Consider the following 16,589-nt stretch of genomic DNA (forward strand, 5'->3'; position numbering starts at 1 on the left):
CTGTGCGGCTCCTGCGGGTATAGGCTAGCGACAGCTCCCCAGAGCCCCCCTGCGGGGATCTGGCTGCTGCCCGCTTGGCTGCTTGATCTGCCTGCTCATTCCCCTCTATGCCTTTGTGCCCGGGGCCTATTCCTAGATGCTGGAGTCTATCAATGGCGGCCCTAGAGTCCAACAGCACTGTAACTGGGCCCTGGCCTCTGATCCTCTGGGCTAGTTGCAGGGCCTGGTAGGCCCCGACCAGTTCTGCATCAAATACCTCCTTCCCCACCCCCAGGGGGATATCCCGGGTTTGCCAAGACCCCCGGGGGTTTAGAGCTTGAATTACTTTGCTGCTATATTATGCAAGTAAGTTGCTGCAAATATAATCTTCTAATCTTCTGTTATGGCGCTTGCAGAAGTGAGGGCTATGACGAGGGGAAGCCTTCGGAGAAACTACAGACCGACAACCCAATCAGGATATAATCAAACCTCGCCCTTCGATTCGGGCTATACGAATCGACGAGAAGTCTTCGATCGGACAACTGTATAGACTGGATTGATAGACAAGTTGACCACAGGGTCCTAATCCCCATGGCTAAGGAGCGTCTTATATACATGATGGATTCTATCTGGAAATACTACCTGCTGGATCATGAATATGGATCATAGAGGTGGATCGTAGGTTTGGATCGTAGATGATCCATTCATCCCACGTGACAGAGTCTCCCCCTCATCAGCCTTGCTGACTGTCCCTAGGTTGCGCTGCAACACTCAGCGGCCCTGTAAACTGTCGAGGGCAGGTACTTAACAAAAAGCCCGTCCATGAGCCCCTAAGGAGATCGCCTGGCTGACGTCTTGACCCTCGTTAAGCCTATCGGGGTTGTCATCTGGGATGAGAAAACAGTGCCGATAAGACGAGCGATTCTGCTTGTCAGCAATATCACATAAGCTTAGTTGCTCCCGTGTCGTTGATAAGCAGCCTGGGACGGCAGGGGTGAAGGCTAAGCAATTCGGGAACGTGCTAATGATGCTTATCATACCGTTGACTCAACAGGCTCACCGGGCCTGAAGCACCATCTAATGTGGATGATGTCAGTGGGTTAAAGTTCCATCGAAAAGCTCTTGTATCGAGTCTTCATCTAACAAGCGGACATGCGACCAGTGCACGGCTCAGAACTCAGTTCGCTCTGGCGCTCGCGACAGTGGATAGGGAAGCAGATAACGATCCACCGGCGTGATGATCGGCAAGATGCGACCCAATCCCAGCTGGCTGCTCGAGGCTTGACTCCTTGCCAAGGCCTGGGAGCCCGGCCCGCCCCCGCAGGGCCTCTCTTGTGAACCATCGACTTGATATCCTTCTTATCTGTGGTTCAGCGATCGCTAATTCGCTATCGCTGCGATGCACGTCCCTGGTGGCTTTCTGCAAGTGCAGCTGCACATGGCCACCAGCATGCCGTGAGAGGAATGAGAATGCGACCTGATCGCAGACCCTGGCTCGTATAACTTCCCCCGCTCCCGCGGGCGATGCGGTTTTGCTCGAGTGCTGCTGCTTTTCCTCATATCTTTTGTATCAACAAGATCCTCATCATGGAAGGGAAGACGGACGTGGGCAAAGAGCCCAACGCTCTCACCACAACAGGCGTTGGCGAGGACACGGCCGCGGCAGAGGCGGGCGATACGCAGTTGCTGGGTAGGTTCAAGCAAGACATGAATCTGCAGAGTAGAAGTCTGGGCGTCTAGGCAGGAACTGACGGGAACAGCTGCCATGGGGTACAAACAGGAGCTGCGAAGGCATTACTCGACGCTGGAGGTCTTTGCTATCGCGTTCAGCATCATGGGTTTGCTGCCGTCGATTGCCTCTACGCTGTCGTTCTCCATCCCTGCGGGGCCGGTGGGCATGGTCTGGGTATGCACTCATGCCTAAAGGCGCTGTACCGTTGGATCTAGAGATTAATGGATCAATCGGTGAAGGGTTGGTTTGCCGCGAGTATATTCATTTTCATTGTCAGTCTTGCAATGGTAGGTCATAGTGTTTAGGATTTTGTACTTGCTCTTGTCTAACAACATCTAGTCCGATCTTGCATCTTCGATGCCCACAGCTGGAGGCCTCTACTGGTGGACACACTACTTCGCTGGAGAGGAGTATAAGAAACCCCTTAGCTTCCTCGTCGGGTACAGCAACACGATCGGTCTCATCGGCGGCGTCTGCTCCGTGGACTGTACGTTCCCGAACTGAACAATGATGACGGCTACTGATTATAAGCAGATGGATTCGCACTGATGCTGCTCTCCCTCATCTCCATCGCCCGTGATGGCGAATGGGAAGCATCCCGTCCCATTGTGTACGGGACCTACGCCGCCTGCGTCGTCTGCCACGCTTTCATCGCGACCTTCTTTGGCTGGATCATGCCTAAAATTCAAGCGGCCTGTATATACACCAACGTCGGCCTCGTGCTGGCCACCGTCATCGCGCTCCCCATCGGCAAAGCGCACAACAATCCGCCTGTCAACTCCGGCAGCTATGTTTTCGGTCATATCGAGAACCACACCACTTGGCCGACAGGTTGGGGCTTCATGCTGGCATGGTTGTCGCCCATCTGGACGATTGGAGCGTTCGATTCCTGCGTGCACATGAGCGAGGAAGCTACCCACGCGGCGCGGGCCGTCCCGTTGGGCATTATGTGGTCGGCTGGGGCGTGTGGAGTTTTGGGGTTTTTGTGTCTGGCTGTGATAGCGGCCGTGATAGATAAGAATCTGGGTAACGTCCTTAACTCGAAGTTTGGCCAGCCCATGGCGCCGGTGAGATCTGCATACACATCTTAGCATATGCATGACTGACGACGCAGATCTACTACGACTCCCTCGGAAAGAAAGGCGCACTGGGCTTCATGTCCGTCCTGACCATCGTCCAGTTCTTCATGGGTCTCAGCTTGGTACGTCTGCTGCTAGCATGACATTTCCCCAGAAGGACAAAGTCCCATCCTGACTGACGTCTAGATAATCGCCGCCTCGCGCCAAAGCTGGGCCTTCTCCCGGGACGGCGCCCTCCCCTTCTCCCACTTCTTCCGGCACGTGAGTAAACGCATCCAACACCAACCCGTCCGGATGGTCTTCGGCGTCGCCACGGCAGCCATCATTTTAGGCCTCCTCTCCCTCATCAACGAGGCCGCCGCAAACGCGCTCTTTTCTCTTGCCGTGGCGGGCAACGACCTCGCGTGGGGGATGCCCATCTTCTGCCGCCTCGTCTGGGGCGGAAAGAAGTTCCGCCCGGGGGAGTTTTATACGGGGTGGCTCAGTAAGCCGATTGCCGTGACGGCGGTGGTGTATCTGGCTTTTGCGATCACGTTGTCGATGTTTCCGACCACAGGGCCGGATCCGAGTCGTAAGTTCCCCTTCCAACAGAGTTGCTTCTAGCGAAGTAGAAACTAACACTGATCGATTGATGATGATAGCCGGCGAAATGAACTACACAATCGTCATCAACGGCGCGATGTGGGTCGGTGCGATGACGTACTACGTCCTGTTCGCGAGGAGGTGGTTCACGGGGCCGAAGACGACGATCGAGGAGAACAGCAGCAGCAGCAGCAATCCCAACCTCAGCGGCATGCAGCAGAGTGAAAGCGAGAGTGGTTCGGAGCCGCGGTTGGATGGGAAGTAGAATTGCATATTCAATACCTATTTTGAGAAGTCCCGTGTCTATAGATCGATTGATTGATTGACTGCTGTTTGTCGAAGGTTGATGTTGATATGCTCTGCTGCCAACTGGCCGTGAGCACACTTGGCACAATTTATTTTGACTATGAATGAGGATTATCGGGATTATCGTAATTAATAAGATCTACCGACCTACCTGCCTGAAAGCGCAGTAAAATTCTAAAATGAATCTAGTTATGAATTATTGTCATTGTCTTTACTTTAATAGACAGATACTGGATAGTGCGGATCGGGCCTGACAGATACGAAGAAAGTATCGTATTGATCTATCCATAAATACATGTACCACCTGCTGTAAACATCCATGCGCTTATAGTCGAACTCGATCGAACACACACACACACACACACAAAAAAAAAAAACCACCAGTCTAAGTCTCATATCATATCATATCTACAAATGCTCTAATCTACCCACCCAATTGCACATGCACACGCACATGTGCACGCACACGTATATCCAACTCAACTCCAACATAAAACATATAGACATAAATCACAAAAACCGCTTACTCAACATACTCTCATTATCATCATCATCCCCATCCCCACCATGAATCACTGAATCCAACTCCTCTTCATCCCCATCCCCGCCAATCCTCGACGCCCCATCAATCCCATCATCAATACCAACATAATCCTCCGCGGCGCGTAATATCTCCACAACCTTATCCATTATATTCAGCAATTTCTCCTCTTGGAATCTGCGTCCGACAAGCTGCAACGGGATCGGCGCGTGGGCGTATTTCTCCGGTCCGGCCTCCCCGTCCACGTAGAGGCTTTCGTACCATTTATCCATTTCGCTGAAGGGTTCGGGGGTGGGTCTGGGGTACCGGTCCCAGGTATCTGTCTCTTGGACTGTTCCTGCGGGGAAGACTGCGGCGGAGAAGTCGAGGGCGTTGAACACGGAACAGTACCCCCAGTAACGGCTCTCGTTGTGTGCGGATGCTGCGGCCGGGTGGACGGGGGAGAGGAGGACGTCGATTTCCGCTTCGCGGAGCTGTTTGGCGTAGAGGGTGCGTAGTTTGTCTCGTGCCAAATTGACGGTCCAGCTCTCTTCGATGGTGTGCGGTTTGGAGCCGATGTGTGTCAGGGTCCAGTCGAGGAGTGGGACGGCGGGTTCGTTGTGGCCTTTCAGGAGCATGGAGCGGTATTCGCGTCCGCCGTCGAGGAAGTAGGCTTTGTTGACGGTATCGATGAGGGAGGCGTGCAGGGTCGTGTCCCAGTCGATGACGGTGTGGCCGGCGCGGCGGAGGGCCGTTACGGTGTCCCGTAACGCGCGGGTGATGGGCGGATGGGGGTGGACGACGCCGTCGTGCCAGATGACGCCGATGCGGAGTTTGTCGTCGGGGAGGAGGGACTGGATCTCGCGGTCCTCTTTCCAGGGGAGCTCGACGAGCGTGGGTTCGTGGTCCCACGGGTTGTAGGCCAGCGCGACGCGACAGAAGAGTTTCAGGTCGTCGATGCTGGTCGCCATCGGGCCAACGCAGCCGATGATGTTCTCCATCCCCGCGTGGAGGCCCGATAGGCCGCTGTGTGGGAGGCGGGCGACGCTAGGTTTGAGGCCGTATATCCCGCTGAAGCCGCTGGGGACGCGGATGGAGCCGCCTGTCGCATCGGTCAGTATGTGCATATTGTGTAGAATGTGAAGGTTAGGCGGGAAGGGACATACCGATATCAGTCCCGATTCCAAGCAGACTCCCCCGCATGGCTATCAGGGCGCCTTCTCCACCACTGCTACCGCCGGGGGAGAGATCCGTGTTGTGCGGGTTGAGCGTGCGGCCGTAGAGGTTACTTTGTGTTTCGAGGGACTGCATAAAGACACATGTCAGATCGAGTTCTTCCCATCCCGTTGAAGATATCCAATATCACAAAGGAAGATATACCATCAACGTCTGCGGATTCGTCGTCTTCACATGGAACACAGCTCCTGCCTCCCGGAAGAGCTTCACAATCAGCGCATCCTCCTGACTCATCTCGTCCGCCCACGCGATCAGTCCGCTCGTCGCCGGGGTCCCAGCCAGATAGATATGTTCCTTCACGGAGATGGGGAGACCGTGTAGCGGGCCGATTGGCTTGCCATATGAGAAAAGGTACTCGTCCAGCGCTGCAGCCTGTGCAAGGGCGGACTCGAACATAACCCATGCGAGGCAGTTCGTCTGAAGATATACATGTGTCAGGGAATGCATATCAATCTCATCTCCCAGGTAGCGACAGGCTTACCGCTTGATGCGCAATGGCAGCCCTCTTGCAAAACGCCCTCGTCACCTCCACGGCCGTATATATCCCATCATGAATCCGACGCAACAGCTCCACGGCGCTGAGGCCCGTGATGCGAAGCTCGCGGGGCGTCAGCAGGCCGCATTTCTCAGGCAGATCGATCGGTCTCTTCTTGCTCTCCTCCAGGAGGAACTCGTCGACCAGCCATTCGCGGGGTATGTGGGAGTATATCTCGTCGCGACGGCGCGCGGCCGTCGAGTGCCAGTCGTCTTTTGTCATTGGGAACACCGCACGGTGGGACCGGAGATGTAAACACAAGATAAACAACACGACAGGAAGAAGAAGACCACGACCGGGGGTACCGAGGACCTAGCTAGCTATAGCTATCAATGCAGAACGTATAAATGAAAAAGGTATTTTGTATGCAAGGAAAGGAAGATCTTACGCCAAATATCATGCAGATGGAGCTCCAATAAAGCGCGCCCCCGTAGCTAGCTACCCCACCACGTCTGGCGCTCGCCCCCTCACTCAGTCACCCAGCAGCGTCTCCACCCTGGGATTCGGAACACCCACGCTCGTCTCGTCTCATCTCATCGTCGTGCCTCTAGATTTGACTGGCCGTCAACACGGATCCCCTGGCGGAAGCGGAGGTGCTGATAAGATACCACCATCTTAAATATCGGAAAGGCGAGCCGGGACCTCGGCTCGCATTTCCCTGGTTGGACTTCCAGACCTTGGAGGTGCACGTGAGGATGGTTAGCGGAGTCAGCAATGACAACGTAGTCTATAAGCGAGCTGGCCATATAAACGAGCCGGCCACCTACCCACCGCCAAATCTATTCAAACTGCAATTAGACTATCAACGCAGCAAATATTGAAGCTATATACACTATATATCAATTGTTTAGCGCCTAGAGCATTGCACTCTAGTATTTCCTAGTATATTGCATGTGCTGCATCGCGGTGGTGCCCGCTTAGCTGGCCGTGGATCTGGCTGCTCAACCACCCCTTCCTGTCTTTGATCAGCTTCTTGAGCACGTTGCAATCCTTCTGCACCTGTTAGAATACCCCCAGTAGCTATATAGGATCTAGGTGCATTTCTCTTCCTTTTTCGGCGTTGATTGGCAGCTTGTAGCTCCCTATTTTCCTGTGCAAGAAGGACTGCATTATGCATTGCAATCTGACAGCCCTTAACTAGTTGATCAAGAGCTTGATTTGCTGGACTTGGTGGACTCTTTGAATGGTGTTTCAATAGGCGCTTAAGAGCCTGGGTCTGAAGCTCCAATTCCCTGATATTATGAGGTGTCTCAGGCACCCAGGATGCTGATTGATTGCTGTGAGATGTAGTAGGTGGCGTTGGTGTCTTCTCCATCTGAATATGAAGTTTTGAAAGCACTTGATCTGGCTGATATGGGACTAAGCCAGTAGCTGCAAATCCACTGCAGATATTGGATGTGGATAGGGCTTCTGTTCGCGCAGATTGATATGCAATCAGGAAGTCTTGCTTATCAATATGATTGATGCCCTGCCGCATGCTAGATTCAATCCTCTTCCCATATGCCTTCTTTAAAGGTGAAAAGCAGCCAACTCAAGTGGCTGAAGAAGATGGGAATAATGTGATGGCATGCATGATGGAATGATCATGTTCTGAGTGCAGAATTGATCAAATTCAGGTGTGATATGGCTTCCATGGCCATCAAGGATCAGCAATCGATATTTGCCAGTTGCACGGGCATGGGTATGCTTATGGAATACCTCTTTGACCCAAAGCAAGCGAAGTTGATCATTAGTCCAGCCATTCTCACTGACACCGATCACCCAATCTGATGGTATATCTCTATACCATGAAGATTGGTGCATCTTTCCCGCAAAGATAATCATTGGGGGTAGAGCCCATCCAGTTGAATTGATTGACTCAATGACAGTCACCCACTCGCAATTTCCAGGCTGTATGAATCTAGCACGGCTAGAAGACTGATCTGATCTAGTGATCACCTTGGCAGTTGATATCACACCCATTTGAAAGCCAGTTTCATCAAAGTTATAGATATCTTGATCAACTACACCATACTGTTGAATAACATCCCGCACACGTTGAAACCATCCATGAATGATCTTTGGGTCTTGACATTGAGCCCGTTGATAATCATATTTCCGGTTATATTTGATTGAAGTTCCTTGTAGCGGTTAATAAAGTTTCGCACCCAGCATTTGCCAACAGTGGATAAAGTAGTTGATGTTGATTTTGACCGCTCAGCTAGTAATAGATTTGCCATTTACCGTACAGTAGTAGCCTGCAATAGCAGACCACATTGATCCATAGATGATATCCATTCCACAAGGGTAGATTCTTCGGTAGGGGTGAGCTTTTGATTATTTGGTGTCGAATCAGCGCGTGCAGTTCGACCTTGAAGACGGGTAGTCAAAGTTGATCTTGGGACATCATATGCGCGAGCAGCAGCCCTAATACTAGAGAATTGGCCATTTTGAAAGGCTCTAATAGCAAGAAGAATTCTGCCTTCTTTAGAGGCATTTTGATCGCTTTGTGGTGTAGACATCTTGATTTAAAATGGTTGAACGCGTCGCGCGTTGGGGTAGGTGGCCAGCTCGCTTATAGATTACGTTATCCGAGTCCGCTTGGGTAACATAAACTGCCAATTGGCCTAAAAGACGCTTATGAAGAAATATATATGAAGATCCGTAACGGAAGGGGAAGTAAACCAGCAATCGCAATTCGCGCATTTCAACGGGTGACGTGCTCTCTAGAGCTTGTGCCACAGGAACTACTGGTTGCAGCTGCGGCTCAAAATCCTGACGATGAGAAGACGCAACGTCCTGAACAAAACATGGATACCAACTACGAACTACGTCCTTGATGCTTGCTGCAGCCTCCTAGTCATTGATGCGAGCGGCGTTTGTCGACTGTCTCACTTATCAGTTGATGAGTACTTCGAAAACATCTTTGGAATGCCAACAAGTCCAATGCCACTGTTGCCAAGATCTGCCTGTTATTGCTTAATGACCCTGATAACTGGGGACCATATCGTGCTGTGTACCAGGCCAGAAAGCACCTATTAGCGCCTAAGATCAACAAAAAGGACCTAGCGCAGTCCGACCCGGTTTTGGCACTTCTTGATTATGCAGTGAAATTCTGGTATTCCCATGTAAAAAACCACGGCGACATGGATATTGACGAACGGCTTTCCATACTTCTCGAGAATTTTCTTGGTTCCATGAATGAGAGCGGGCCTGCTTACAGAAATTGGCATTAGATATGCTCTCCACGGAATGCGCCAGTACTGGGACGACCTCGAACTGAATACCTCAAGTTCCTTTGCTATATGCTACATCGGATTTAATAATGTACTTTCTAGGTGGTGGGAAATCAAAGCATAAGGTTCAAACAGAACAAGAAGGGAAAATCGCTCTTAGTCATAGCGGCTTCAAGAGGCAATGATAACACCATAAGGAGATTGCTTCGACAAGGTGCTGATATCAATGGATTAAGCAGACCCTATGGCAGTGACCTGGCAGCAGCAGCATACCATAGATATCAAAATATTGTGCAGTTGCTTCTAGATGCAGGAGCAGATGTCAACATGCGGTTGAGCTGCGGAAAATATGGCAGTGCACTGGCAGCACCAGCAGCAGCAATACAATCTTTTTTTGCTAAAGAGTCTCTAAAAACTGTACAGATGCTGCTAGATGCATGTGCAGATGTCAATATGAAGTTGACATGCGGGGATTATAGGAGTGCATTGGAGGCAGCAGAGTCGGTAGTCAAAGAATGGGTCTTCGGAGAGTACCACCACGCGGTAATAAAACTACTTGCTAAGCATGGAGCAGTTCGGGAAGATGGATCCTCCCCAGATTTGACGGACGAGGAGACTTCGGACGAAGAGTAACGGGCAGGGATGATCCCTTTTTGCTGGAGCCGGACGGGCATTGACATTTTTAGAGTGACGATGATTAGGCAAGAGGTAAGATTTTGCTCTCCATCTCGATCGTGACTATACATATCTACAACATATCCTGCGGAATATAGAGATGATACCTTCCTCTGCGATCAGGACGTACGCTTTGTACATTGTTGTTGTGGATTACCGGGTGACTGGGTGGCTGGCACACCTTGAGACGGTCGTTCGAAAGATCCGGAGTGCCTCTCTGAACGGCGTCGACATCTTGATAAAGCCCAGATACATCGCAATCACGCAAGCGCACACAGCTCTTGTCTCGAGTGGCCAACTGATAAGACGCGGGACGGTCAATATAACTAAGAGGGAGTCATCGGGTGTTCTCCGTGCTGTTTGGGTGGACATGGAGACTCCGCGGCCTCAACGCCAGCGGTCCGTGCCGCAAAGGAAATAGACCGCGGAGTTTCCGAGATATGACTGGCGGATGTTGCAGAAGTCCGTTCTCCCCGAGGAACCGCAGTGGCTTAGGCCGGGGATGTCGCGATAGCAGGATAAGTGGGGTTCGGTCCGTCCCGTCATTTGACAGATATGTGAACTATACGGAGTAGCCGGGAACGCAGTAGTATATATAGACAAGTACAAGAACCGTGGATATAACTTCAAAGAAAAAAAATGCTTATCGCAATTCATCTTTGAACTGACAAAGATGGCCGATCCAGGTAGATTGATTATCGGAGTGGACGTCGGAGGTACGTACATCAATAGCACTTTAGATTGTTATAGCGAACCATCTTCGTCTTCGGCCACGGAGATAGAACATATACCTCTTACTCGCAACTAATGCGTTGCAGGCACCAACACAGACGCGGTCCTTCTCAACTGCTCTGCAACCGGCGCAGACGCCGTCGTAGCCTCGCACAAGGCTGCAACGGGAGCAGACGTGACTGTCGGCATCGAGAACGCCATCAGGGAGTTGCTGAGCAAGGCGCAGCTGGCCCCTGAGCGTGTTTCCTCACTGATGATCGGAACCACTGTCAGCATCGTCCATCGGGTAGAGGGGAATGCATAAACTGACGGTGCTTCCAGCATTTCATCAACGCCGTCATTGAACGAGATGCGTCGCGGTTGGAGAAGGTTGGAGTGGTGAGGTTGGCCAGCAGCAACATTTCCGCCTACACGCCGCCGTTTATTGACTTTCCGCCAGCCCTAACGCGGAGTACGTACCTAATGCCCTTCAGTCCAAACCGCACGAATCCTCGTCTTATCCGTAACAGAAACTGACTGCTTTAGTCATAAATGGACACATCGGTATCATCTCTGGCGGTCTTCAGGTCGATGGCACCCTTATCGGATCCCTTAACGCAGACGAAGTTAGGGAGCAGGCTCGATTGCTCAAGGAGAAGGCGCTGAAGAACATCGTGGTTGTTGGGATCTACTCTCCAATTGATGAGGTCCATCGGCAGGAAGAGCAGGCACGGGACATCCTCCTCGAAGAACTGGGACAGGATGTCAACATCGTTCTGTCGAAAGAAGGTCTGAAAATCCATTGACACTATATCAGCTGATATAGTCCATCTACTGACATTCAGCAGTCGCCGGTGTAGGACTCCTCGCTCGAGAGAACGCCGCCATTCTCAATGCCTCAATCCTTGAATTTGCCAAGAGGACAATCCGTGCCTTCAAAAGAGCCATGCGTCGCCTTCAGCTCCGTTGTCCGCTGTACCTTACTTCGAACGATGGTCAACTTCTGTCATCGAACGAGGCAACTAAATACCCTGTCCGAATCTTCTCTTCAGGGGCTACAAACTCGATACGTGGTGCTGCCTACCTCTCCTCTTCGCGCCGGGGGACAGCAAGCAAGTACGTTGTTGATATTGGGGGCACCAGCACCGACGTTGGCTGTCTTCTTCCAAGCGGGTTCCCGCGTCTCGCCAGCGCCTTCACAGACATTGGTGGAGTAAGAGTAAACTTTGCTATGCCTCAGGCTGAAAGCATCGGCTTAGGGGGTGGCTCCGTCTTGCATACAGCCCCAGACGGTAAAATCACCGTTGGCCCTGACAGTGTAGGACACGAGATCGTCAATAAAGCATTGTGTTTTGGCGGTAATGTGACTACAGCAACAGATGTGATGGTCGCTTCAGCGGTGGAAGTAGGAAACCAGCCTGTCAAGCTGGATCCGGAGATCATCACAGCAGCAAAAGCCCAGATGAAGGCCATGATAGAGTCGCACATCGACCGGATGAAGACATCGCCAGACCCTTGCGACGTCCTTCTCGTCGGTGGAGGCTCCATCCTATGTCCAACCGAACTCCAAGGAGTCGCGTCGATAGAGATCCCTCCACATGCAGAAGTTGCTAATGCTGTTGGCGCCGCTGTCGGTGAAATAGGAGCCGAGGCAGAAGCAGTTGTCAATGATAGCGATAAGGAGGTGCAATTGTCAATGGTCAGGGATAAGGCTATCTCAAAAGCGGTTGCGCGAGGGGCAGATGAGAAAGCCATACGGATAATCGAAGAAGAGGTGACAGGCATCGCTTACATTGATGGCAAATGCAAGGTTGTCGTCAAGGTTGTCGGCCCGGTTGACTACACCAAGTTTGCGTCTGACCAAGATGAGGACTCAACTTCTGAGACTAACAGCGAAGCCGTTCCATATGAAGAGGTTAAAGACTTCCAGCTGGAAGGAGACAAGGACTCTTTGGAAAAGATCGACATTGAGACTTACAGGCCATACGTCGACGAGAATCGCATCTGGCACCTCAGTGAGACGGATCTTGCGTTCATCGCAACTGGCTGCTACATTTTAGGCACCGGAGGAGGCGGTTCTCCTTACACGGACTACCTACAGACCCGTCAACTCCTCCGAACAGGAGATTCAATTGCGATAGTCGACGCAGCAGATTTCAAAGATGACGCCTTACTAGTCCCGGTAGGAGGACTCGGCAGCCCTGCGGTAGGCGTCGAGCGGCCAGGCGGTAACATGGTCCTTCACGCGGCCCAGAACTTGGAAAAGTTCCTTGGCATCAAGTACGACGGGCTTTTGGCTGTTGAGATAGGCGGCGGCAATGGAATGGAACCTTTGATGTGGGGTTCATCGAAATATTACAATCTCCCGTGTGTGGATGGAGATCTTATGGGTGAGTGGTAACGCACGCCAGAATGAACTTCGCTGATCCAGACATCACAGGACGGGCGTACCCTACATTCGAGAAGATAACCCCGTTTATCAAAGCGAGTCACATAAACGATATCCTGCCTGCCGCCTTGTCCAGTGGCGACGGCATCAACATGATCCTGACCGAATCCAAAGACACCCCGTCAGTAGACCGCGTGCTGCGGACGGCATGTGTTGACATGGGGTAAGATTGGACCATTATTCTATACTTGTCTGAATTGTACTAATTGGTCTCCAAAGCTACTCCGCCGGCACGGCTGCCAAACCCCTTACTGGCAAACAGATGCGTGAGACCGGGATTCTCAAATCACATTCCCTGGCCTGGCGTCTCGGTCGTGCCGTCGCACTTGCTAGACATAGAGGAACCACCTCCACAGTCGCCGAGGACATCATCCAAGTATTCGGGGAGGGGGCCGCGGGCAAGGTATTCGAGGGGAAGATTGTCAGCGTCGGACAGAGATTATACAAAGGCCACAGCTATGGCGAGGTCGTCGTCGAGAAGCTGCGGGACTACGAGCGGGATGCGACCGAAGTTGTAGAATCTGACATCGCAACGCCGGAAAGAGTCCGCATCCCATTCAAGAACGAGAACCTGATTGTCGAGGCGGAGTATTCGAGTGGTGAGCGGACCGTATGTCTCCAAAGTCATCCTCTCTGCTCCTCAAGATCGCGCTCACTGACAAATTCACAAGATTCTCGCTACTGTGCCTGACCTCATCATGGTCCTCGACTCCCTGACAGGAGAAGCAATTGGCGTCCCCGAGTACCGGTAAGTATATATATGAGCACATAACCCCTATAACCATCTCAACACGTACAATATTACAGTGCAATGCTAACTAAAACATCACAGCTACGGTCTAAAAGTCATGATCCTCGTCGCAGCAGGGCATCCACTCTGGAGCAGCACGCCGCGAGCCCTCGAGATCGGCGGACCAAAGGCGTTCGGGTACGATATGGACTTTGTTCCGTTTGCGAAGTACACAGCGCCGAAGAGCGTTATTAATGAGTATGGACCGGAGAAGAAAGATTAGATAGGCTATATTTGCTTGGCTTAATTTAGATGTTAGATCGAATCTGGCATTCCCACGCGATCAAAGTGCACTAAACCATCTTTAGAATCCCCAAGATCTGCCGGTGGCAATCCCGACTCCCCGGGGCCCGTCTGACCTCGCTAACAACGGGTGTGGACCAGCCGACCTGACGATTCTCCCTAGATCCTCGTATTAGCGGCGATGTGGAGAGTTGCCTTTTCATGACAATCTTGAGAATACGGAGTACAGTGACATATCATTGTTTTCTTGCCTATGTCAACAGTATCATCCTCTCTGCTTTGTTTCAATTCTCCCTCGTTTTCTCTCCTTTTTCCGTGCAAACTCAGATGATGTAACATGCTGTGCTGCAGCTCCAGCGCTCTTTTCTCTGACCTGACAGCTATGTCATTCAAATAGCCTGACCAATGGCTACTAGAGTGATCGGCCGCGTGCACAGAGCCAACCCCTGGGAACTTACAGATGGTGTGGACAAAAGCTCTGTCAGAGGCTTGATACGAAACGCTCAGTAGGAGGCGTTATAACTGCCAAGACACAGAATTGTTCTTGCAGAACGGAGTAGGCTCCCAAAAAGGAATCAGAGGCCAAGAAGCCGACAGTTTCAGTCTTTTCTGTGGATGTGCAGAAGGCCTCGAACGCGGGAAACCGTTAGAGGACTGTCCCTAAAAAAACGGATTAAGATGGTGGTTTCGGGAGTTGGCCGAGGTGATATGTCAGGGGTCGGTGTCCCGAGTGTCTCCACCGCTAAGGCTTGTCTCTGAAAGGTCTCGACAGCTCTTCTGCTCCTAAAGGCCTTACTGCGATGCCATGTCCGCGACACCGGGACCCCAGACTGCGTCCCCCCGTGCGTGGCATGCGAGTTTATGGTCGGTAAAGTGGGAAAGCTGCTATGGCCAACAGACTCTTCAAAATGTCTGTCCGTACACGTTCCATCCACCACCCGTTTGGATTTCTATGTTTCTGGTACATTAGGCTGTGCGATATACACTCAGACTTGCTTTCGAAGTGGTAGCAGTGGATATCCGTCGCTCCTCCCTCCAAAGGCTTTGATCACATGGAGGACCGGAGCCAGCAAGTGCTGGCGGTCGCTATTCTATTCTTCATTCTATCATGGCTGACCGTCTTATTGCGCATTTACGTGAGAGCTGGCATGCTGAAATCATTCGGTCTTGACGACTGGTTAATGGTCATCACTCAGGTACGCGATATGGTACCCCCTTTTTCGGGCGGAGATGGGAAGAAATGCTTATGGATTGCCCGCCAGCTCATATTCACCGCTTACCTCGTCTGCCAACTCGGAGGAGTCGCACATGGTACCGGTCGTCATCTGTGGGATCTGACACAAGAGAACGCTGAGAAAGCGCTAGAAGTACGGTCGACTCCAGCAACTGTGATTGTGCCTGGTAGCTGATAAAAGTGCAGTACTGGTTCTTCTGCGAGTTGTTCTATGTCATCAGCGCTTGCTTGCTAAAGGTGTCAATCGGCCTCTTCCTACTTCGTATTGCGGTCAAGACACCTCACGTCTGGATTCTCAGACTATTCATGGTTGGCACTGTCATCTTTGGGATGTTTTATGGATTTGTCGTTTTGTTCCAGTGCAAACCCGTCGATGCCTGGTGGACTCTCGAAAGGCATGGCTGTATGGACCCTATTATCATTGTTAATGCTACATACGCTGCGTCCGCTTTGAATGCCGTCGCCGACTGGACTTTCGGCACGCTCCCAATCTTCATCGTATGGGGTCTTAACATGAACAAAAGGACAAAGAAAATTGCTGTTGGTGTCTTGAGCTTTGCTGCAATGTGTGTTTCTCCAGCTGCATGTGCCGTATTTTGTGATACTGACAACCTGCAGTGGAAGTACGGCAACGGTTATTCGCATACCGTATGTCCATGCCTTGGCCGATGTTAACGACTTTCTATGTAAGTCCCTCACCAATTGCGTGTTTCAACAATCTTTTGCGCTTAGTACTCCCAAAAGGTAGTGCTTACGTTTGACAGGGGCAACTACGGACATCGCAATATGGTCAACAGTCGAAGTTGGGGTTGGAATAGCCGCTGGCTGCGCAGCAACCTTACGGCCACTCCTTAGACACCTGCTGTCGAAAGCGGGCTTCAGTTCGTACCCACACAGCTCCAACAGGCTTTGGAGCCAATCGAATCGCCAGCGCGCTGGATATCAACGCAGTATCGGCTTGGAAGACATGAGACCGGACGTCATGGCAGGCACCACCACCGCTGTCGCGGATGGCAAGAGTTGGAGAGGCGGAGAGAGCGATGAGGAGATTATCGTCAATAAGAGCGTCATGGTCACTTATACGCGGAAGGAAACGGAATCTGGACGGGACTATATTACGAGGATGAGCGACAATTCTTAGGCATATAGAGAAAAGGGACGGGATCTGGATAACTCGGGTTTGTGCATGGGCGTTTCTCTTCAGTGCATGAAAAGCAATTTCCCAGAAATTATAATTAATCAATTCAAGGTCTACCATAGAGCCGTCCGGTTATGACAGACCTACATTTTTGTGTCGCTTCAG

The 16,589-nt window shown here is 51.6% G+C and overlaps 4 protein-coding genes across 4 annotated transcripts; 3 read left to right on the forward strand and 1 right to left on the reverse strand.

Annotated features, from left to right (window-relative positions):
* Window positions 1–1,566: 1,566 nt before the first annotated feature.
* On the forward strand, window positions 1,567–3,637 carry VTN00DRAFT_2959 (uncharacterized protein; the record flags this gene model as incomplete). Its single annotated transcript, XM_069429222.1, has 8 exons — window positions 1,567–1,669; window positions 1,740–1,885; window positions 1,951–1,998; window positions 2,051–2,198; window positions 2,246–2,778; window positions 2,826–2,912; window positions 2,977–3,361; window positions 3,432–3,637. The coding sequence occupies 8 exons, from the start codon at window positions 1,567–1,569 to the stop codon at window positions 3,635–3,637; spliced, it is 1,656 nt and encodes a 551-aa protein (XP_069283371.1).
* A 551-nt stretch (window positions 3,638–4,188) lies between these two features.
* Window positions 4,189–6,191, reverse strand: VTN00DRAFT_2960 (uncharacterized protein; the record flags this gene model as incomplete). Its single annotated transcript, XM_069429224.1, has 4 exons — window positions 4,189–5,300; window positions 5,365–5,503; window positions 5,579–5,851; window positions 5,916–6,191. The coding sequence occupies 4 exons, from the start codon at window positions 6,189–6,191 to the stop codon at window positions 4,189–4,191; spliced, it is 1,800 nt and encodes a 599-aa protein (XP_069283372.1).
* Window positions 6,192–10,532: 4,341 nt separating this feature from the next.
* Window positions 10,533–14,032, forward strand: VTN00DRAFT_2961 (uncharacterized protein; the record flags this gene model as incomplete). The annotated part of the gene is made up of 9 exons (XM_069429225.1): window positions 10,533–10,575; window positions 10,678–10,859; window positions 10,913–11,042; window positions 11,117–11,359; window positions 11,419–12,960; window positions 13,011–13,182; window positions 13,239–13,629; window positions 13,691–13,767; window positions 13,852–14,032. 9 exons carry the CDS (start codon window positions 10,533–10,535, stop codon window positions 14,030–14,032), a joined length of 2,961 nt encoding a protein of 986 aa, XP_069283373.1.
* Window positions 14,033–15,104: 1,072 nt separating this feature from the next.
* On the forward strand, window positions 15,105–16,427 carry VTN00DRAFT_2962 (uncharacterized protein; the record flags this gene model as incomplete). The annotated part of the gene is made up of 5 exons (XM_069429226.1): window positions 15,105–15,248; window positions 15,315–15,419; window positions 15,473–15,852; window positions 15,905–15,972; window positions 16,051–16,427. The coding sequence occupies 5 exons, from the start codon at window positions 15,105–15,107 to the stop codon at window positions 16,425–16,427; spliced, it is 1,074 nt and encodes a 357-aa protein (XP_069283374.1).
* Between the last annotated feature and the right edge of the window lie 162 nt (window positions 16,428–16,589).

Source organism: Thermoascus crustaceus (assembly GCF_041956765.1).
Source record: "Thermoascus crustaceus strain CBS 181.67 unplaced genomic scaffold VTN00scaffold_11, whole genome shotgun sequence".
Classification (NCBI taxonomy): domain Eukaryota; kingdom Fungi; phylum Ascomycota; class Eurotiomycetes; order Eurotiales; family Thermoascaceae; genus Thermoascus; species Thermoascus crustaceus.